Below are 23,596 nucleotides of genomic sequence, written 5' to 3' on the forward strand. Positions count from 1 at the left end.
GGTAGATAGATAACTAATAAACCATTGCTGCAGTTACTTTTCCTCATAAAATTACAGGTACAAGAAATAAGGCTACTAAATTTCAAACAGAATACCAATAAGAACCAAAGCTCACCCAGACTGTACCACTTTGAAAGGCTTTGTCTTCCTGATTTACCAGTATGAGAGGCTTTGACCTTTGACCTACCAGTATGAGAGGCTTTGTAAGTGAATTAAAAATTGTTGTCATTACTACAGAAGAAAAGCCTTATGGGATTCCAAGATAGATGTTAAGCAGTGTTTAATTGTCCTTTTATTGTGCATCATAAATGTTCATTATAAGCTTTGATCTAAACCACCACCCAGTGAAACTGTCGCAAGTATTCTTTACAAGTTCACCTGCTGGCTGTCATATAGAATAAGTAATCCTGGTTTTCTATTTTTAAGAAATTGGGACCTTGACTGCCCCCAAGCACTCTGAATATAATTACAGGACAGTCTCCCCATAAACTCCTTTTAGAAAAAGTTTACAAAGTGAATGGGGTTCTTTCTAGAAGGTAATTCAATATTCATTCATATTGTCAAACTCTTAACTATGCCTTCAATGTGGGAAATGAGCTATTTACCCGATTTCTCTATTAATAAAGTTATCAAAATGGACTGCAGGGAGAGGAGAAAGGAGAGTCACCTCCAGTTCCTTTAGACTAGAAAGGATCCATCAGGTGGTAATGGGAAATAAAAGTATTTCTTTACTCTCTCTGCTATTAAAATGCTGGGAAAGATATATAATATACGAGTAAAAATTACACACACTTTAGTGAGGAAGTCCTCTATTCAGAGGAAACAAAATATGGACAAGTAACAGTTACTGAAAATTATGCAGACTTGCCTCTCATAAGTCAGCGAGATTCTGATTCTACTCTAATTTATGTTGGTTACATCAGAGTAGAACTCCATGGATTCAATGGAGTTATGCACACCAGGGTAAGTGAAAGAAGCATCATGCCTCCAGTCTACAATGAAGTCTTCCTCCATTTCATCTGCATGCATAATCTAGTCACCACCTCTCAAGGCAGGTTTGCTCAACTGGCCTGCACTTTGTGGATGTTTTTGGAAGGCATGTGGACTACAGCAGGTTTAGGTAGTTGAGTTCTTTCCACAAAAAGCCCTACACTATCCCTACTGAAGTTGAGCTTGCCCTTTCCACTCAAAGTTGGCTTCCAGAAGATCCACATCAGTTATTAAGCTAAAGAGATACCAGCAGAACCAGCAGCGTTACCAGTTTGCGGGGTGATGCTCCCATTTCACAATCCAGACAGCTAGCATTCCTAACAGTAAGAATGAAGTTACGTATATTCGCATCCTACAGACTACTTCCCAGATGAATCAGACTGCAGGGCAAATATATTTTTCAAACAGAATAGTTAGCAAGAATAATGTTAACAACAACATAAAGGACAAAGTTTGCCCTCATTTACACCTTTGCAACCTCAGTGGTATCTGCATGGGTGGAACAGAGCTGAATTTGGTCCACAGGCAGAACACACTGCTATTATATTTGTTTGTATGAAGGCCTTTTCTTGCACTTACAGCATTCCACAGAGCCAGTTCCACTGTGAACTTGAAAAAAATGTCATTTAATATGCGAAGTCATTTCTCAGACAGACAATTACTCGTGTACTTCAAAGCATTTTCAAAGAACTAAAAGCAATTTGGTTAAGTCTTTACATAACTTTTCAAGTTTCAACTGACATGCAGTTCACAGCACTGGTATAAAAGACACTGCTTCTGAAGTCGTAATAAGCCTGCATTTATAATTCAGTTTGAAGAAACTTTTCTGCAGTAAGAATCACCCAACTTGAAAAATTAAAAAGAGGTTCCACACTTGCCCAAAGACTTCAAATATACATAGATGTGACAAGGGGAGCAGTTACATTGTGAATTAAAGATCATCTACATGCCACAGACATTCAGACATCTAATATGGAATCCTAATCAGGGCTAACCAGAGTACCTCTCATAAGCAGCCACTATCAAGTGATGGTTCCCAAGGTACCGTCACTTTAACTTGTTGTCAACTCAACTCTTTAAGAGGGGAAAAAAAACAGCAAAGGACAGAAACAAAATATAAACATTCAAGAAAATACATATTTGAGAACCCAGACTAGTCTCCTAGCTGGGGTCACTGTTTTTGAACACATGATTGGGTATGTTTTGGTTGAAAAGATTATTAAGTTATTTATTTTAGATAAGCAAGTTGGATGACCAATTTTCATTACCATATAAGTGTTTCTTGTCTCAAAGTTATTTAATGCCATTCTTAGCAATATCTTTTAGAAAAAGAACATATGGACGAGGAAAGATCCTTCTACCCTTTTCAATGGAAGATAAATCTACAGCAGAGAAAGAAAGGAGCCTTTTGCCATAAGTGGACTCCACCACCACTAGTCAATTTTGTTCAGAAGATGCTTATAGGTAAAGTCACTCTGCATCTACTAGCAAGACCTCAAGTGAGAGGAAGGAAAGAGGGAAGAAAAATAGTTTTGGATCACTGTTACCACTTACCCAGCTGGTATCTCACAAGATAGTCTCTCACTAAGGATTAATATCAAGCTTAAAGTTTATCCTTTTGGACAGCTCCAGTTCAATTTTTTCCATTTCACTGAGGACTACTATACATTCCTACTCTTCAAAAATTTAAAGAAAAAAAGTATTTTTAAAATTAAAACAGTTGACAATTGGATTATCAACCACCAGCAGAGTGATGCTTCTTTATGGGAGTGTTTTACACCTTGGGCTCAAGCAATATGGTAGCGCTCACCACTGTGAAAAAGGTCTCTTGCTGATCTTTGGTCTTTCTAAGACACTGCCAAATGCCCCTTTTACTACTTTAAAGAAAAAGGCACCAATAACTTAGGCCTCAAATACAGGTCCTGTAAAAATCCTGTCAGATCTACTGGAAACGTTAAGATTATTAAATGATATGATTAGATTTTAAAGACAATCCACTGTAAAGTTTGCAATCCAAACAGCAGGTCATTGTGCTAATGCATGGTAACCTGAATATGCAATTGACTAGAATCTATAAATAAACAGACTAGCAAGCTTCACTTTCATTGGTAGAAAAAGGTTAGAAAAACAGAAGTTAAACCCAGACAGAGGAAAAGAGTGTAGGATGAAAAACAGGTTGAAATTCTTCCACTCCTAAAAAGAAAAAAGTCTATGGTGTCATTAGAAACATTGGTAATTGTGTTAGGCAAAAAGAAAATCTGACAGTGATCCTTTAGGTGCACAGATATACACCAAGTGATGCTCTTATCACTCAGTCTGAATAAGTTGGAGCTGTAGAGTTTGAACCAGTTTTGTGGCAAGGAGAAGGAGGTTTCATTCAGCCCATTACAGACACGGAAGGCCCAATTCTGCTCCCACTTACAGTGGTGAGAGTTGACAGTAAACCCACTGAGATCAGAATTATAACAGTGAAAGAGAAGGATGAGGCCTGGATGCTAGGAGAAAAGTTTGGATCTGAAGCACAACTTCCTCCAAAGTTTGGGGGCATTTGGACTCCATCTCTCTATTCCACATCCATCTGGTTTTGTTGCTGGAACTTGATATGCACAGCCAGCATGACAAAGCCAGTGAGGATGCAGGCGGAGCCAAAGACCAGGTAGACAATGCCCAGGAAGGGGTTCTTGCCCCCCATCCAGGAAACAGTGCTGAAGATGACCTTCTTGGTGCCCTGGAAGGAGAGGACAGGGTAGTTGTAGGTGATGTTGAGGCAGTAGGTGCCCTGGGGCAGGCCAGAGGAGAAGTTGCCCTCACGCACGCGGCGGTAGAGCTTGCGGAAGGTAGGCAGGGCAGCGATGCGCATCCACACGATGAAGTCCTCGTTGATGAAGCCGGTGTTGTTGGGGTTGGAGTCCAGCAGGTAGGCAGCTTGGGGCCAGTTGGGGGGCTTGGCTGTGCCCTTGAAGGTGGCCTCCAAGGTGCCATTGAGGAGGGCGGGGTTGCTGAACTTGATGTTGGAGTCGGTCCACCAGGAGATGCCTCGGTTGTCCAGGGGCACGCGGTGGAAGGTGCCGTTGGCCAGGTGGTAGAGGGCGAAGGTGTCGTTGAAGCGGCTGTTGGCGATGGCCCCGCAGGGGGCGATGGGGAGGCCCCGGGGGTCCGTTCGGAAGGGGCTGCACTCCGTGGCGGGGCTCCGGAGCCCCGCGGCGTCCCCGCTGAGCTGCCGGTTGTCGCGGGAGACGCTGTAGCGCCGGTGGTTCTGGTAGTAGTTGGAGAGCTCGTAGTAGAGGCACACGGGCCCCGGGAAGCGCTCGGGCAGCTCGAAGCGCAGCGAGCAGGTGCAGGCCTCGGCCCCGGCCGCCCGGCTGGCGTTGGCGCAGCGGGAGCAGCCGTGGCCGCTGCCCGGCGCCCCGGTGTAGTCGAGCTCCAGCTCGCGGATGGTGCCCGAGGAGAAGTGCAGCCCCAGCCCCAGCGCCAGGCAGGCCAGGCCCACGCAGAAGAAGAGCGGCAGCGCGGTGCCCGCCGACAGCAGCGGCTGCCAGGCCGGCAGGCGCTGCTGCGTGAAGGCCGTGTTGTCCGGCTTGTTGCGGCCGGCCGGCTCCGCGCAGGGCGAGGCGGCGGCGGCGGCCGCCATGGTGCCCGGGCTCCGCTGGGGCGCGCCTCCGGCCCGGCCCGCTGAAGAACCGGCCCGCCCCGCCTGCGCCGGCCAGGTGAGGGGCGGTGCCGCCGGCCCGCCATCCGGCCCCGCCCGGGCCAGGGCTCCCCGACACCACCTTCCCCACCCCGTCCCTGGCCTCGCCGGCTGCCCCCCACCCGGCCGGGCCCCAGCCGGCAGCCCCGGGAGAGAGCCCCCCTCCCTGTCATTGCCCCCCCCCCACCAGGCAGACCCCAGCCGGCAGCCCCGGGAGAGAGCCCCCCTCCCTGTCATTGCCCCCCCCCCGCCAGGCAGACCCCAGCCGGCAGCCCCGGGAGAGAGCCCCCCTCCCTGTCATTGCCCCCCCCCCCCGCCAGGCAGACCCCCGCCGGCAGCCCCGGGAGAGAGCCCCCCTCCCTGTCATTGCCCCCCCCCCCCCCCGCCAGGCAGACCCCCGCCGGCAGCCCCGGGAGAGAGCCCCCCTCCCTGTCATTGCCCCCCCACCAGGCAGGGCCCCAGGCAGTCCTGATCTCCAGCACTGCCCCTTAGGTAGGGCCCCATACAACCCTAGAGAGAGCCTCCTTCCTTGTCATTGCCCCACACCACCAGGCAGGGTCCCATAGCCCAGGGAGAGCCCTGCATAGCCACCCCCGCCCCATTCCCAGGCAGGGTCCGGGATAGTCCAGGGGAGAGCTTGGCTCTTTGACAGCGTCCCCAGGGCATGGTCCCACAGAGTCCAGGGAGAGCCTGGCATAGCCACCCCCTGCCCTATTCCCAGCCAGAGTCCAGGGGAGAGCTTGGCTTTTTGACAGCGTCCCCCGGGCATGGTCCCATAGAACCTAGAGAGAGCCCGGATCTCTGGTATCATTCCCCTGAGCAGGGTACCATACAGCCTGGGGAGAGCTCTCTGGCCTAGCCTCCATCCCCCCAGGCAGGGTCCGGGGAGAGCTAAGCTCTTCAACAGTGCCCCCCTGGGCAGGGTCCCATACAGCCCAGGGAGAGCCCGGCTCTCTGGAATAGCTGCCCCCCAAACCCCTCCAAGCAGGCCAGGGGAGAGCTCATGTCTTCGACAACACTCTCCACAGCAGCATCCCATACAGCCTAGCTCTCACGCACACATACATGCCCCACAGGACAGGGTCTCATCGAGCCCAAGGGAGAGGTTGGCCCCAGTCTCCTGCCCAGCTGAACTTCTTGTGAATGAAGAGCGAACCTGTACCCACTTTAATTTGTTTAACACCACCACAAAATGGAGTGCAGCCACAAATCAGCGTTATCAACACACAACCCACCCTGCATCTATTACTCCTGGGGGAATTCTGCACCACTGCGCATGCACAGAATTTAGGTCCCCTGCAGAAAAATGACTTTCTGATGGGGAAGCCAAGGGAAGCCACGAGAGCGGTCATGCGACCCTCCCCAGCAGTATATTTCAGGTGCCCAGGGCAGCACGCAGAGAGGTAAATCACAGTGGGGCATGGGATGGGACTGGGGAAGACCTGAAGGGTGGCTCCTACCCTCCGCCGGGCTCAGCTGCTAGTCCCAGCTGGGCTGGGGAGCACGGGACTTCCTTTTCCCTTGCATGGCATCTGGGACTGGGTCAGACACACCCCAGATTTCTCCCGCAGCTACAGGAAGCTCTACAAAACTCCCCTCTCACCCCACAACACACTTTCTACAACCATCGCTCCTCAGCTGCAGGGGGAAAGATCTCTGTACAGGGAGCTGCTCCCCCATCTGCCCAACCCCCATACATCCAGACTCCTTCCAGACCCTCCTGCTGAGCCTCATCTCCCCATACACACTCAGAACCCCCCCTCGATGAGCCTCACTCCCACTGCACCTGGACTACCCCGACGAGCCACCCACACATGGATCACCACCCCACCGAGCCCCAACCAGCTGCACCTGGATCCCCACCCCACTGAGCCCCACTCCCCTAGCATCTGGACCCCTCACTGAGTCCCCCACACCCAGACTCCTGTACCGAGCTCTGTCCCCCCCGACCCCTCCTGCTGAGCCCCAACCACCTTCATCTGGACCCCCCCTGCAGAGTACCATTATTGTTGCACCCAGAACCCCCCCAACAAGCCCCTGTGTATCCAGATCCCCCCGCACCCAGATTGCCCCACACAGAACCATCTCAACCCACACCTGGATCCCACCATACTAAGCCCCTCCACACTTGGATCCTGCCGGGCTGAGCCTGCCTACCCACACTGGTGCACCTGGCACAAAGGGGCAGGGCCCTTAGGTGTTTCTGGGGCAGGCCCAGTCCTTGCACTGTGTCAGAGTTGGGTGCTGCCTCACTGCTGAGTCTGTGTCCCGGGGGGGAGCAGTACAGTGATCTCCCACCTCTGTACAGCCAGTGGCCTGTGCTCCCCAGTGCCATGCTGGAACCTTCACATTTATTTGACAAATAAAATTTGCAGAATTTTGCAAAATTTTAAAATATTGTGTGCAGAATTTTTATTATTTTGCCGCAGAATGCCCTCAGGACTAAATCTATACACACACAGAACATAAGATACACACACCCCAGCCCAGTTTTGCAGGCCATCCACACACACACCAGCCCAGTCAAGCCAGTCATCTCTGCACAGACAATAAGATACACACACACAACCCAGACCAGCCCTGCAGACCTTCTGTACGCACACACATGCAGTACTGCAGTGTATCTACAAACATGCAGAGTCCTGCAGGATACATACACACAAATGCATAGAGCCCATCCTGATGCAGTATCTACACTCAGCCAGCAAAGCATCTACACACAGGTAAGTAACGTATTATATGTAAACAGCCTAATGCACAATCTATACACATGCAATCCATCCTACCACAATATACACAAATGCATATACACCTAGCATGGCATCTGGTCAGCTCAGCATAGTGTCTACATATACACACAGCATATAGCAAACTGTCTATAAATAGTCCAGCCCAAAATCTATACACACCCCAGCACACCATGGTAGGACAGTCCTGCTCACTATTTGCAAACATAGCACAGCCTGCTACCTTAATACTTAGGTCATTCAAACTCAAATATTGATTATCTAGGGCTGACTTTATGCAAGGCTCAAAAAAGGTGTTTTTCAGGTTTGGGTACTACTCTGAGAATGCACTGCTTATATTGCAAACAGTTAAGGGGAATTCCACAAATAGCTTGGTAAGGAACCCTAATAGAAACACAATTCCAGTATTTTAACACCTTAACAACTAATGATGTCAAAGGCATTGTATGTTTTTTGTTAATTAGAAACATTGGGCATGTTTGTATCTAAAATTACCAACATTCAGCCAGGAAAATAGGAGGCATGACTGGCAATGGATAAAATGAGATTGTTACTACTAGTTTCCAAATCTGGAAAAATAGCTTAATTTTTTTACTGAGGGAGCTATTGTTTCAGTGATATTATTGTGTACAAAAGAAATGTTTCCATCTCTACCTGCAAGCAGGGCTGTTCAGGGGTGAAAAAACATGCTTAATAGAAATCATTCCCACATTCCACTTTTTCACAGCTAGGAATGTTTCACATGCTGAGTGGGAAAAATGGTTTAAACAAATTAGATGCCATACAACTAACTTCTGGGACTCACCAGTTATCATCAAACACTATAGTTACTATCAAATCAAATGATAAGGTTACAAAGCATTTCCAATTTATTGGACATATCCTAGTTAACACCTCATCAGGACACATGAGCACAGGAGCTAGCAGTGGGCCTAAGGTCTGTTCAAGCATGTGGGTGCAGCTTAGAAGCACCAAATACCCATAAGGACTTACGTGCAAGTAATCCACATACCTGTTATTCATGGGGGATGTTGATCATGGCATCTGGTAGTATCCTTGGAGGGATAGGAGGAGGAGAGTGAATGTGGGGGGGCAGTGGCAGCTGGCAATATGCCTGGTGCTGAAGTGCAGCAGCTTGCAGTGTGACTTATGTCTATTAGAAAGGTTAAGGTGGTCTCTGACATGCCCACTGGGGAAACTGATAGTCTCCTGCCCATGATAGTATGTTGAATGATATATTCAAGATTTTAGTCTTTTATGAAACAGTTAAAGTCGCTTCTCTTTACAATCTTTTGAACTGGGTTGAGGGCAGCTAGATAGTGCCTGGGTCCCCTGACGCAGATTTCATTGTTGTGTAGATTTGCCCTTAGGTAGCTACGAAACTCCGGTTCGTGACCTCACAGTATGTTTATTGGTGGGCTAGCATGTACAGGCACAAGTTCGTTAAACAAAAGGTCCATGTCTTTTTATTGCTGAAAGAGAGTACACGGGCAATTTAGCTCCTGTTGTGGTTACATTTACACTTTCTCTCTCAAGCTGTTACTACACTGCACTTGATTGTGACACAAGCATTTGCAAAGGCGGGAACTCAGTATAGACAGCTTTCTGACTCCAGCCACCTTTTTCAGCGCTGTATCACTAATGCCAGAGAGCTATCTACATTAAGTCCTATCCACACCTGTGTATTTACAATGGGATTTTTTTGGTAAAAATTCCCTGCTGTAGACAAGGCTTCAGAGAAGCAACAAAACAGACATACCTGACATTCTCTCTGAATTACTTCCGACACGGTCCTTCCCACTTGTTCTTGTGGTCCCTTGCCCTGTGTTATTTCTTCGAGTAATAAAAAAGCAGATCTTTTGCCAAGAAACACTCATTCTGTCATAACAGTAACTCTGTTATATTTCTAAATTAAGATAACTCCTTTCAGAACAAAACCAAATTAGGGACACTGATTGTCAAATAAAAAACAATTTAAAACATCTCCCAGACTACTTCACTGTGAAAAAAAGATTTCCTGCTACCGCAGTCATACACTCTGATGGGTACACACTGCCATTCATGCACATTATCGGCCTTAAACGTACTAGTGAGTACTGCATTCACATATCCTGGTGGGCAATAGAAACTGTCACTTAAGATGCATTTTGCTGTTTCAGTGGGTACTAAATCACTTGTATAATTTCTAAAGGTTTGTTTTCTTTTTACCATAGTTTATCACCAAAATTTCGGGAGAAGTGGGGGGCATGTCTGTATGTGTCATTTCCAGGAATAGTAAACCCCTGTGTTTTCCCATATTGACTAATCTTGCAATACAAAGAAGGAATTTAGTAGGACATGCTTCATAAAATAACAGTAATCATGTTCCAGTGTTACTTCCTGCTAACAAAATAGCAGGGCAAAGTCCAGATCCTGTGACTTCCTCTTACGCTCATATAGTTTACTCAATTCAAATAAGAAAAGGAGTACTTGTGGCACCTTAGAGACTAACCAATTTATTTGAGCATAAGCTTTCGTGAGCTACAGCTCACTTCATCAGATGCATCCGATTACATTACATCCGATGAAGTGAGCTGTAGCTCACGAAAGCTTATGCTCAAATAAATTGGTTAGTCTCTAAGGTGCAACAAGTACTCCTTTTCTTTTTACGAATAGAGACCAACACGGCTGTTACTCTGAAACCTGTCAATTCAAATAGTTGGTTTTTTGTTTTGTTTTTTTAAGGAAAATTAGTGTACGTTTGAAAAGAAGGAGTTGTTGTAAGATCCCAGTTCAGTTCTCTAGTTAAAAGTCTGTCAGTGTTTTTGCTCCTGACCTCTGTGTTTAAGTGGCTATAACGGGGCTGGAAAAGTCAGTCTGGGATGAAAGCTAGAATACAAAGACTTACACTGGAAAGACAATTGCACAACGTACTGTTAATAGCAGTGTTGTACAGTATTACAAATAAATAGTCTGCCTATTTTTGAATTATAGGACAGAACTCTTATAAATGTGTTGTGTTTTCAGATAAAAATCCATTAAATTCACTGCTGCACAGAGAGCCATTATAAGGAAAAAAGAAAGGCAGTGTGTCTTAGTGGGTGAAGCAGTGGCCTGAGATTCAGGACCTTGATTCTATTCCTGGTTTGCCTGTGGGTAACCTGGGGCAAGTCACCTCATCGGCATTTGGGGAGAGGAAGCTGTGCAGTCCCAGCTGCGCTCCAGCCGTAGGAATTATGATAACTACGGACAGATTTCACGATGCATGACAGAAAGGGGCCATGACTGGGACACATTGCAGTGTAGGGTAAAAGTGAAGGAGCTGTGGATTGCCTGCCACAAGGCACGGGAGGCAAACCGCTGCTCCAGTGCTGCGCCCACGAGTTGCCAGTTCTACAAAGAGCTGGACGCGATACTCGGTGGCGACCCCACCTCCACTGCAAAGGCCCCTGTCGATACTTTGTTGGCTCACATGCCAGTCGAGAGTGGACTGAGCCAGGAGGAGGAAATCTTGGACGAAGAGGGGGAGGGGGACCCAGAGGCAGAAGATGACTCGGAGGCCAGAGATGCATGCAGTCGGGAGTTCTTTTCTACCCCGGAGGAGCCTAGCCAGTCCCAGCAGTCGGCGCTTGGCGAAGCGCAAACAGGAGAGGAGGCCCCCCTGGTAAGTGGATCTGATTTGGGGATTGATGAAGCCAGTTGTTGGGGCAGGAGGGTTGCAAGAAGCAGGCTTGTCTCCCACTGCATGCCTAGTCTGAGTGGCGGAACAGGCTGTTGATAGACTCCCTCACTTCACGGGAATCTCCCTTAGAGATCTCCAGAAATCTATCATGGAGATACTTGGCAATCCGCTGCCGCAGTTTCCTCGGCAGAGCTGCTTTGTTTCTTGCCCCATTAATGGTAACTTTCCCCACCACTTTGATGTGACGGAGCGGCGACCATTGCTGCACACCGGCTAGCCACATAGGCGCCAGGGCGGAAGCCGAAGGCTTGGAGAAGACCCTCCCTTGATTCCCTGCTCACCCTCAGAAGCGAGATATCTTCCATAATGATCACCTCCTGTAGAAAGTGTGGGGACAGAAATTATTATCAGGCCCACCCTACAGTGCTGGCTCTCTCCAAGAGCCACGTGCCAAGTGTATAGCAGCGTCCGGGAAGAGTGATTTCCCCTGCCCCTACTCACCATTTTGGGGGTCTTGAGGCTCCTGTGTGCTTGCCTGGGGTCAGCTAGTTAGTGACAGGTGTGTGAGTACTGGCTGTGTTTTAAAGCATTGAATCACTGTTGTCTGTGTTGCAAACAATACTGCTTCTGTAAAATGTTGCATTTAAATTTCACAGAGATGACCTTGGGAGGCCAGCCTCCCTTATCGGCGACAGAATGGCTGCGCAGAATTAGAAAGCGTTCAAGAAGAACTAAGGAGGACTTTCTGCGTGAGGTTATGATGCACTCAGTTGCCAAGAAACAGGAATTGAAGGAGTGGCAGGACAGTGAGAAGAGGGACCAAAAGGAGAACGTGGCACACCAGAAAGAAGCCACGGAGCGGCTCCTAATAGTTATGGAGCGCCAAGTGGCCACGCTCCAGGCGATACTAGCTCTTCAAACCAAGCAGCTCCGCGCCCGCCCCTGCAGCGGCTGTTGCAAAGCTCTTTACCATGCACAACACTCACACCACCAACACACTCTTATCAACCTCCTGGCTCCACTCTCTGCCCGCAGCTTTCCACTCCTCCCTGCTCACAGTCCAGCAGTGTGGACTCCCACTACTCACTGCACTCAACACCCATCCCTCAGCAGTTTGGCCCTGCTGAAGTACAGCACTGTACTCCAAAGGCCAAGGTTGGGTATGATCCCTGGACGTATACAAATCTGTAGCTGTCCCGAGACCCCTCCTCCTCTTGAGAACTTCCCTTCCCCCATACTCCCTCCCCCTCCCTGCTGATGAATTTTTTCTTTTGACTCTCTCCTCCGGTTGTTGTCATTTAATAAAAGAATTGTGTTTGTTTGGAAGCAATCTTTATTAAGCAAAAGCAAAAATAGTACTGCCAAGCAACATACAGTAATGTTAAGGCCCTGTGGCAGAGCTCTGACCTTGTCCCCATGGGTCCCACGCTTCCAGGCGGTTTATGCTAGCCTCAGAAGCTCACTGCGACCCTCCATGTAGCCCTTCTCTCTCTAGGGCCAGGGTTACAGTCTACTGAGCCCTTTTCATCATAAGCCAGCAAGGAGGTTGGTGAGAGAACTCCCACAGTTTCTGTTGTCCCTCTGAGCTTATTCCAGAACAGTTTAGCCTCCTGTCCTGACAGGGGCCTGTCTTCCCCTCCCAGGAGGTGTTTCTGTAGTGGCGGGTTGGGGGAACCCAGACTCGCCCTCTACCCCGGGTTCCAGCCCAGGGATCCTAATGGCAGCAGCTGTTGGCAGCCAACATTTCACTGCCAGAGTTGCTACATTTCCCTGGGCTACTTCCCCACAGCTCCCCTGCTTCTCTCTCTTAACGCCTTCTTCACTCTTACCTTAGGGCTCCCTTTCCAGTGGCTTGAGGGTGTCTTCACTACCCAGCCCTTCAGCTGCACTTCCTCTCCCCTGGCTCTCCTCAGCCTGCTTGGAGTGAGCCCTTTTATAGTATCAGAAGGGCCTTAATTAGAGTCAGGTGTTCACATTAGATTAACGGCTTCAACTGACTCTTTGCAGGCTAATTGGAGTCATGTGTCCACCCTAGCCTGGAGCAGCCCCTGCTCTGGTCAGTCAGGGAACAGAAAACTGCTTATCCAGTGGCCAGTATATCTCCCTTCGACTACTCTGCTGTACCCAACTGGCCTGGGTCTGTCACAGCCCCTTCTTGCATCATGTGCACCAATCAACTCCTAGCGTTACAAGCACGCAATCCTGAGCATAGCAACAACAATTAGTGGCTTTCATCTTAAAATTGCTGCCTCAAGGCATCCCTGATCTTTATGGCCCCACACTGTGCCCCTCTAATAGCCCTGGTCTCTGGCTATTCAAACTCAGCCTCCAAGTGCTGAGCCTCTGTGGTCCAGCCGTGAGTGAAACTTTCACCCTTCCCTTCACAAATATTTTGGAGTGTACAGCATGTGGCTATAGGCATAGATTGTCATCGGCCATGTCCAGCTTCCCACAGAGGCAGAGCCAGCGGGCTTTTAAATGGCCAAATGCACACTCCACAGTCATTCTGCACTTGCTCAGCCTGTTGTTGAACCTTTCCTTGCTGCTGTCAAGTTGCCCCATGTATGGCTTCATGAGCCACAGCATTAAGCAGTAGGCAGGGTCTCCCAGGATCACAATGGGCATTTTGACTTCCCCTGTGGTGATCTTCTGGTCCAGGAAGAAAGCCCCTGCTTGCAGCTTCTTGACCTGGCCAGTGTTCCAAAACATGCATGCGTCATGAACCTTTCCAAACCACCCTGCGTTAATGTCTGTAAAACGCCCATGGTGATCCACAAGCACCTGGAGAACCATTGAGAAATAGCCCTTGCGATTAATGTATTCCAGAATTGGAATGTGCATCTATCGCCCCTCCACAGTTAGGGAAGCCCATTTGTGCAAAGCCATCCACAAAGTCACGCACGTTGTCCAGAGTCACGGTCTTTCGGAGCAGGATGCGATTAATGGCTCTGCACACTTCCATCAACAAGATTCCAATGGTCAAATTTCCACTTCAAACTGGTTAGTGACCAATCGGTAGCAGTATGGAGTAGCCAGCTTCCACAGTGCAATTGCCACATGCTTCTCCAGTGACAGGGCAGCTCTCATTCTCCTGTTCTTGTGTCGCAGGGCTGAGGCGAGCTCATCACACAGTCCCATGAATGTGGCTTTCCTCATGCGAAAGTTCTGCAGCCACTGCTCGTCATCCCAGACGTGCATCACAATTCGATCCCACCACTCAGTGCTTGTTTCCCAAGCCTAAAAGTGGCATTCCACTGTGGTCAGCACTTCCGTGAATGCCACAAGCAATCTCATGTCGTAGCTACTACGTGCGGTGAGATCAATGTTGTACTCCTCTTGCCTTTGTAGTTTAAGGAATAACTCCACTGCAACTCGTGACATGTTGGTCAGAGTGAGCAGCATGTTGGTCAACAGTTCAGGATCCATTCCTGCAGCCCGAAGGAAGCAGGGCGCGCAGTATACAAACCGTTGAAAGATGGCACCAAATGCAGACGGAAGCACAGGGATTGATGGGCTGCGAAGCAATGCATCACAAGGCATTGGGACTGGACCCAGGATGCCCCGCAATCCCCTCCACTTTCCCACAAGTCTTAGCGGCAGAAAAGGAAGAGGTGCTCTGTGGGATAGCTGCCCACAGTGCACCACTCCGAATAGCGCTACAGGTGCCGCAAGTGTGAACACGCTATTGCGCAGGCAGCTGACAGTGTGAACACACAACAGCGGTTTCCCTTCAGCGCTCTCTCAGCAGTGCTGTAACTGCCGGCGCTGTAACTTTGCAAGTGTAGACGTGCCCAAAAACTTTGCAGACATGTGGAGACTTGTATTTTCTTCCTACAGAGGGCAGTGGCAACTGTCATGGGAGAGGACACTGGAAAACCAAGCTAGGAAGCAGCAACTGTAGGAAGACTGACAGCAAGGTGAAACCTCCTTCCTGTTCATCTCAAGTAGTTGTATCTTTTCTGCGGAGTAGAGGAGGAAGTGATGATCTCCTTGGGATGCTGCATCTAACTCCTGTCTGGTAGGTACCAATTGCTAAATTCCCAGAGGCTTAGTTCAACAGAACTTGATTCTAATGGAATCAAGTTCATTATAAGCAGAGAGTAGCTTCACTATAAGAGTGAAAGTCCTTAACTGCTTCAGTATATTTCACTGGACTTTCACTCCACTTTCATATAAGCAAATTCCCTACAAGTGGGTTCCACATTACAAACATTTTAAAAAGGAAGCCAAAAGCAATTTGCTGTGTTCACATGCCTTTTGTAGCTCAAACCCTAGCTTTGATTTCATACATTTCTGCCTTATTCTGAGATTTAAAAAGAAACAGGGATGGGAGTTTCAAAGTACAGAAGACATTAAAAATCCAGCAGAGGCTTCCTGAGAAGACATTCAGTACACAAAGTGGCAGGAAAGGAGAGAAGGGATGAGGTGGAGAGGAGAAGAGAGAGAGAGAGACTGAGTGTGAAACAAAATGAAGAGAGAGTAAGGAGGCATGGGATGGAGAATCAAACAGATGAGGAGACAGAAGAGGAGGAGAAACAGAAGGCAAGGAAATGAGAGAGGATAGTGGGAGAAGGAAAGAAACACAACGAGGAAGAGAAAGAAGACAGAGGAGAGGATGAAAGTAGAAAGACAAAACACAAATTATTATTATTTTATTATTTATGTTATAATAATGCCTAGAGACTCCTGCCGAGATCAGGGCCCCTATGGGCTAAGTGCTACACATACACATAGTGAGAAACAGTCCCTATCCCAGAGAGCTTACAGTTAGGAAACAAGGGCACAAAGAAGTAAAGTGACTTGTTCATGGGCACACAGCAGTTCAAGGCAGAACTGGGAAGAGAACGTGATACAATGCATAGATTTTAATCACTGATTTTAATCATGATTTAAATCATTGATTTGTATAGTGTTATGCATTTGTAATTTTCAATTATTTTCCTAAAGAAAGACTGATTCTCATTGGTTGGTAACTGTTAATACATGCTGATTTTCACAAAATATAGCCTTTACACTAAATGTGGCGCTTCTTTTTGCTAACCAGAAGGGTATACTGTCTGGACACATTTATTTAAGCAAAGATATACCTTGACTTACATTTACTCAGATTCTTAATTTTTACATTTTTATTATGTTAGAAAATGATGAATGATACATTTCTTATTTACTAGATGATATTTTTTACTTCTGATTTGTGTCAAGCACTACTTGGAAAAAAATTATCAAAAATATTTTGCATTTAAAACCAACTATTTTATTAAACAAAGGAAGTATTATCTACAGTTAGTAAATTGAACTGATTGTTTTTCGTCACCACGTCCTTCAAGATTTTAGAATTAGTAGATTTCATCCTCTCATACCTGGTTTTTATTCATAGATTGTAAGAGGAAAACAGGCCTTTCTGCTTTTTTCACTCCCAACTGGTTTCTTACTTCAAGTTCTGAATGAACTAGTCATTGAACAAAACTACTTGAATACACTGAAATGAAGAAAATGCTCTCTTTCTGAACCTGCAGAAGAGGCTTCCAGAGTTAGAGAGTGAAATTTCTCTTGAACACTATCAGAGAAGAAGTGAATGACCAGTATTGGTTTACTACATTCACTGTACAAAAATTCTTAGAAAATAGGAAATTATATCACTTCCCATCCCATTTCCAAGTAGATGTACAATGTAACTCCAAAACAAAGACTCTGTAAAGGTTTTTGTTAATACAGTATGAAGGCATCAGTAGCGACTCCCATAGTTAAGTTTGCATTGGTGAGCAGGGATGTAAGAGGAAGTAAGACTGGTGGGGGAGCTGGGGAAAAGTGATGTTTGAGTTTCAAGAGGCCAACTTGAGGAGAAGAGAGGAACTCTACTTTGACTAACCATCTATTAGTTCTATTAGATAATCTGTGCTTCACCCTGCTTCCCTGAGGGAGAATCAGTTTCCAAATGACATAAGGCTAGTTGTAGGCATTGACCATAGTCAGAGGCATTGCTGAACTGCAGTACCCCAGGGGGAGCTCCAGAAGGCGGATACAGAGGCAGTGGAGTTGCTTGTACTACACAGTGCTGTAGGGGGCAGACTACTGCCTTTTGTCCTGGCCAGCCAGTTTTGCTGGCTGGTGTATATGGGGGTGCAGCTACAGCTTAGCCTCCTCCAAATTCTTTTTGCGGTGCCGTGCACTCCCAGAAGACTAAAGAGGGTGCAGCTGCTATATTCTCTTGAACACATGGGCTGGAATTTTGTCTGGGTCTTACATAGGCCATGCAAGGGTGGGATGTCTTCCTGTGCCATCGCCACCTCCCCCGACCCCCCCCCCCCCAGGCACGTTCACATAAGGGCCAGGCATAATCTAGCCCTTACTTTGTCATTTTGCCATTATTGGAACCATTTAGCTGTGATTATGCCATAACTGAGTTACCTGGTGATTTTGTCCTTCCTCACGCTCTTCCATTGTTTATTACTTTTGTTGCATCTAAAACTAGATAGCAAGCTCTTTGGAGCAGGGACTGTGGTGGGGAGGGGTTTACTTGTTCTTTAAAGCATCTAGCATGCTATTGGATGCTGTATAAATTATGAGACCACCTTCAGCCTCCAGCCTCAGTTCCCTGCATTTATTCAGGTTTATTCAAATTATGTATTGGGTGCTATATATTAAGAAGTTTTAAAAAGCTAGGTAAAGCATCTAATAAATAATTCATGGTGTTATTAATTACACTATTAGAGTTCGCAAAAAGAAAAGGAGTACTTGTGGCACCTTAGAGACTAACCAATTTATTTGAGCATGAGCTTTCGTGAGCTACAGCTCACTTCATCAGATGTATACCGTGGAAACTGCAGCAGACTTTATATACACACAGAGAATATGAAACAATACCTCCTCCCACCCCACTGTCCTGCTGGTAATAGCTTATCTAAAGTGATCAACAGGTGGGCCATTTCCAGCACAAATCCAGGTTTTCTCACCCTCCACCCCCCCACACAAATTCACTCTCCTGCTGGTGCTAGCCCATCCAAAGTGACAACTCTTTACATAATCAAGTCGGGCTATTTGCACTGTCATTCTCCAGAAACTGCCTAAAGGCCAGGAGGCTTTTCTTTTAATCATCTAATTAATGAGAGGAAGACAAGCCAAAGCTATTTTCTAACATCACAGCGTGTGGGTGTTTGTTGGGAATGAGGAAATGCTTTCCTGGAAAAATAAATGGGATGCCTTAGTTCAAATGTGGACGACCGTCCTAAATGCACATCAGAATTCCGCATTTAGACATTTAAAACAACACTTCTTAAGTATTTTTGTGCCTATCTGGTATCCAGTCATTTAAATAAATATGGTCACATGGGTATAACTGAGGACAGAAATGTATACATATAAATTACAATTCCCATGAAATATAAAAAAATACAATATTCAATACCCATTAAATTTCCTTACATTAACTCCACTGCCTGGCACCAGATGAGAATGATAGCATTTTACACCCACTTTGCATAGGTACAGATGACTCCACAATGGGCAAGACAACAGCAAATCAGGCCCTAACTCTTCATCAAAGCCAGTCAGGTTCAGATGCTCAACTGGAATAACCAGCTTGACACTTCAAAGAAGAATTCATGTGATCACTTCTCACAGGTGCTCACTGAACATCGGTACATCAAAAGCTGTGGTATTTGAGTCACTTGCATGTCTCCGCACAGAGAGCCTTGCCATCTGATACTCTGCGTCACTTTTTCTCATTGTTCATACATGCTCAGATACTCTCTCTGTTACTCTGTGGTCCTCCTTGAATACTGCTCCCATAGAGACACATTAGAACTTAATTGTAGGACCAAGTTAATTATTTAATACAACTTTTTAATACAAGCATACCTAGAGTTGTCCTGTTTGAGGTCCTTTAAAACCCTGGAGCTTTAATCTGCACCATCCTTTGGACATTACTGTCTTAATTCCTATATTGTTTGGATAATATGGATGATTTAAGACCAGCTAGCTGTGTATTTGGATTGTTTTCCTCTTAGCGTGTTTTGTACACACAGCCCAGCTTAGATGATTTTTAGAGATGTGGCTGGGGCAGGTAAGTAAATTGGCATTGAAAAGGCAAATTTTTGGTTCTTTATGGGCCCTTATTTGATGGGACTAGGAAATAGTCATTTTTCAAAATTTAATTTTTTTTTTACCTTTTGGAAACTTAGTGGCCTTAGTGGTTTTTGAGCTTCTGTCTTTTGTGTTAGATGTAATGGTTGATCACTGTAGTCTTTAAAAGTCCCCTGGCACCTCTTGCAAAAATTGGGGTGTTAGCTATAGTGTTTTGGATAAATCTCAGTATGAGTAATTATACATGCTGCCCATTTAGATTTCTCCCTGCAACTACCATCAGACACACACGGTCAATTCCATCCCTGGTGTATGTAACAGTATCCATGGTGTGTTGTATTTATTTGTTTATTGAATAATGAGTTTCACCGGTATTTATGTAATGGTCTTCCCTCTTCCTCTCCTCTCCAAAATAGGTCTCAGATCACTATCTGAATTCTCTGAAGAATTTCTCCTTACACGTAGTCTAAATGGTAGTTAATAGACTTCCTTTAGGGATGAATTTGGCCCCATAGTTTTCTTTTCCTGTCCTTGACCATAGTGCACCATTGCTATGCTCTGTTAAACAATCAGTGTTTAACCCAGTTAACTGTACTTCACTGGTATCTATGTATTTATATGACCTCAACATCATTGCATCAGAGCAATAACGAAGTGAAGTGAATTCTGTGCATAGACACTGAATTAGACACTGAAAAGAATTAATGGCCCTTACATTATGGTTTCCCTGAGAGATCTTACTATCAGAAAGTTTTTCCTGATATTCAGATTAAATTTTATTTTTCTTAATTTTCTCTCATTACTACTGACATTCTTTAGGGCAACCCTAAATAATTCTTCTCTTTCCTTATTCAATATATAGAGACTGTAATATTTTGTGTGAGAGATTGTAAAGCATTTTAGAATCCCTCAGGATGAATGGCACTATATAAATGTAAGATATTAATAATTATTTTCAGGAATTAGAATGCACAATCGTAGCGACAAACCAGACTTTGAGGGGTTGAGTCTGACCTAAACTTGGATATAGGAACTGGCCAGTGTGACCATGATTTAGTCATACCAAACACAGCACTAAAATTAAGCTTTAATAGTTTGGCTGGCACTATGTCACATAAGCTGAAAACAATAAGCAAGATAGCATCAACCAAAGGACACTGAGTGTTTTGCTACCCTCTGTGCATAGCATGTAGAATCATAGAAATGTAGGTCTGGAAGGGACTTCAATAGGTCATGTAGTCCAGTCCCCACATTGAGGTGGAACTATCTAGACCCGAGGTGGGCAAACTATGGCGGCCCGTGAGACCATCCTGCCTGACCCTTGAGCTCCCGGCCAGGGAAGCTAGCCCCTGGCCCCTTCCCTTCTGTCCCCCCTCCCCTGCAGCCTCAGCTCACCGTGCCACCAGCGCTCTTGGCGGTGGAGCTGCGAGCTCCTGCTGCGCAGCGTGGCGGTGTGGCTGGCTCCGGCCAGGCAGCACGGCTGCGAGTCCTGCTGCTCTGAGCAGCATGGTAAGGGGGCAGGGAGCGGGGGGGTTGGATAAGGGGCAGGGGATCCCGGGGGACAGTCGGGGACAGGGAGCAGGGGTTGGATGGGGGTGGGGTCCTGGGGGTCGGTTGGGGTGGAGGGTCCCGGGAGGGGGTGGTCAGGGGACAAGAAGCGGGGGGGTTGGATGGGTCGGAGGTTCTGAGGGGGGCAGTCAGGGGGCAGGAAGTGGAAGGGGCTGGATAGGGGGCGGGGCCCAGGCTGTTTGGGGAGGCACAGCCTTCCCTACCCAGCCCTCCATACAGTTTCCGAACCCTGATGTGGCCCTTAGGCCAAAAAGTTTGCCCATCCCTGATCTAGACCATCCTTGACAGTTGTTTGTCTAATCATTGGAGGTTTGTAAAAAACTCCAATGACTGAGATTCCTCAGCCTCCCTAGCTATTTTGTTCCAGTGCTTACCTACCCTGACAGTTAGCAAGTTTTTTCTAGTGTCTAACCTAAATCTCCCTGGCTGCAATTTAAGCACATTACTTCTTCTCTTGTTCTCAGTGGATAAGAAGAACAATTTATCATTGTCCTCTTTATAACAACCTTTTATGTATTTGAAGACTGTTATGTCTCTCCTCAGTCTTCTCTTCTCCACACTAAGCAAATCCAGTTTTTTCAATCTTTCCTCATAGATCATGTTTTCTAGACTTTTAATAATTTTTTGTTGCTCTCCACTGGACTTTCTCCAATTTGTCCACCTGTTTCCCAGAGTGTGGTGCCCAGAACCAGACTCAGTACTCCAGCTGAGGTCTTATCAGTGCTGAGTAGACTGGAAAAATTACTTCTTGTGTTTTGCTTACAACACTGCTATTAATAATCCCAGAATGATGTTCATTTTTTTTGCAACAGTATTACATTGTTGACTCATATTTAATTTGTGATCCACTATACTCTTTTTCTGCAGTACTCCTTCGTAGGCAGTTATTTTGTGTTTGTGCAATTGATTATTCCCTCCTAAGTGTAGTACTTTGCATTTGTCCTTATTGATTTTTCATCCTATTTATTTCAGACCATTTCTCCATGGAAAACTGAATAGGTGCATCAGAGTATACCACGTGTGAGTGTCAGGGAGTCATATCCTTTTTCACTGTTTCTGTGAAAGCGAGCACTTCAAAAAAAATCTCCAAAGGCATTTTTAAGGACAGGTTTTTTAATTATAAAGGGTTTCTTTTTTTTCCATGTGTGATTACAAATGTAACACGGAGTCTATGACAATGACTAATGGTCTATAAATACCTAAGACAGTTATCATACTGTTGATGTCATGCTTCCAGAAATGTAGGCCATGGGCAGGTAGTGAAGACATTGTTAAACAGAGATCAATGTGGAAGGGTGAAGGGAAGTGGTACTCATAATAACTTGACCCCTCTCTATTCAGTCTCCCCAATCCTTGACACCTTTGCTGCCACTGTCTCCTCTCCAGGCTCCTGTGCCATTTCTCCCTCTCTGAGGGGCACGTAGGCACAGACTGGATACTAATGCTGCTTCTAGTAACACTCATTTCTGTTAGGATAGCCATGCAGCTTTGAGGAAATCATGTGATGAGCTGCTCCCTGCCTTCTATCCTTGGCATTCTTCCTCTGAAACCACAGAGCCAAAGCCACATAATGCTGGTGAAGAGAGGCTTTCCAGGCTCACAGGAAGGGGGAAGGGAGTATGTTCAGTGGTTCTGCTTCCTCTCTGCATTTAGGGCAGGGGTGGGCAAACTTTTTGGCCCGAGGGCCACATCTGGGAATAGCAATTGTATGGCAGGCTCATAAAATTGGGGTTGGGGTGTGTGAGGGGGTGAGGGCTCTGGCTGGGGGTGTGGGCTCTGGGGTGGGACTGGGGATGAGGGTTTGGGGTACAGGAGGGTGCTGTGGGCTGGGATTGAGGGGTTTGGAGGGCGGGAGGGGGATCAGGGCTGGGGCAGGGGGTTGGGGTACAGGGAAAGGCTCAGGGGTGCAGGCTCCAGGCAGAGCTTACCTCAAGCGGCTCCTGGAAGCAGCAGCATGTCCCTTCTCCAGCTCCTATGTGGAGGCTGCCCTGTCCACAGGCATCACCCCTGCAGCTCCCATTGGCTGCGGTTCCCAGCCAATGGGATCAGGATCAGGCCCTTACTTGTGGTTCCCAGCCAATGGGAGCTGTGGGGGTGGCACTTGGGGCGGCAGCACCATGCAGAGCGGAGCCCCCGGGCTGCCCCTATGCATAGGAGCCGGAGAGGGTCCATGCTGCTGCTTCTGGGAGCCACATGAAGGGGTCCCCGACCCTGCTCCCTGGCTGGAGCTTCGGAGCGGGGCAAGCCCCAGATCCCACTCCCCAGTGGGAGCTCGAGGGCCAGATTAAAACGGCTGGCAGGCCAGATCCAGCCCGTGGGCCACAGTTTGCCCACCCCTGGTTTAGGGGCTGATCCAAAACCAAATGAAGATAACAGAGAAACTCCCATAAACTTCAGTAGGCTTTGGATTAGACCCTTTAGAGGGTACCATTCACAAAACTACACTTACACTATACTCTGTAAATAAAGCTGCACACTCAAAAATATGATTGTTTTCTCCTTAAAGTTCCCATCTTGCTAGTTGCTGATCACCCTCCAGTTCCATTAACTTTGGTGAGAATGGATGTAGCCCAGCACCTAGCAGGATCAGGCCCTTACTACATATCCACTTCCTCTGTGCACACTCTACTGTAACCAAAAAGGGAATGATTTTCCATGTCTTTATTTAGAGATGGGCCTGAGCCACAAAATTCAGATTCAAACTTTACCAAAGCTGAGCGGGCTTTGTATCTGGATTTTGGTTCACCCCACTGTAGAGATAAGCGTGGTTTGCAAAGTTTGGATCCAGATTTAACATCCCTGTGTTTTGGGAGGTATTTGGATCCAGGGTGATGTTTCTGATACAACTCAGTTTTATTG

The 23,596-nt window shown here is 46.9% G+C and overlaps 1 protein-coding gene across 1 annotated transcript; it reads right to left on the reverse strand.

Moving 5' to 3' along the window:
- Window positions 1-1,595: 1,595 nt before the first annotated feature.
- TMEM30B (transmembrane protein 30B) lies at window positions 1,596-4,657 on the reverse strand. Its single transcript, XM_048816811.2, has one exon. It carries the CDS (start codon window positions 4,619-4,621, stop codon window positions 3,554-3,556), a length of 1,068 nt encoding a protein of 355 aa, XP_048672768.1. The 5' UTR covers window positions 4,622-4,657; the 3' UTR covers window positions 1,596-3,553.
- Window positions 4,658-23,596: the final 18,939 nt, after the last annotated feature.

The sequence above is a fragment of the Caretta caretta genome, chromosome 12 (genome assembly GCF_965140235.1).
Source record: "Caretta caretta isolate rCarCar2 chromosome 12, rCarCar1.hap1, whole genome shotgun sequence".
NCBI classification, from domain to species: domain Eukaryota; kingdom Metazoa; phylum Chordata; order Testudines; family Cheloniidae; genus Caretta; species Caretta caretta.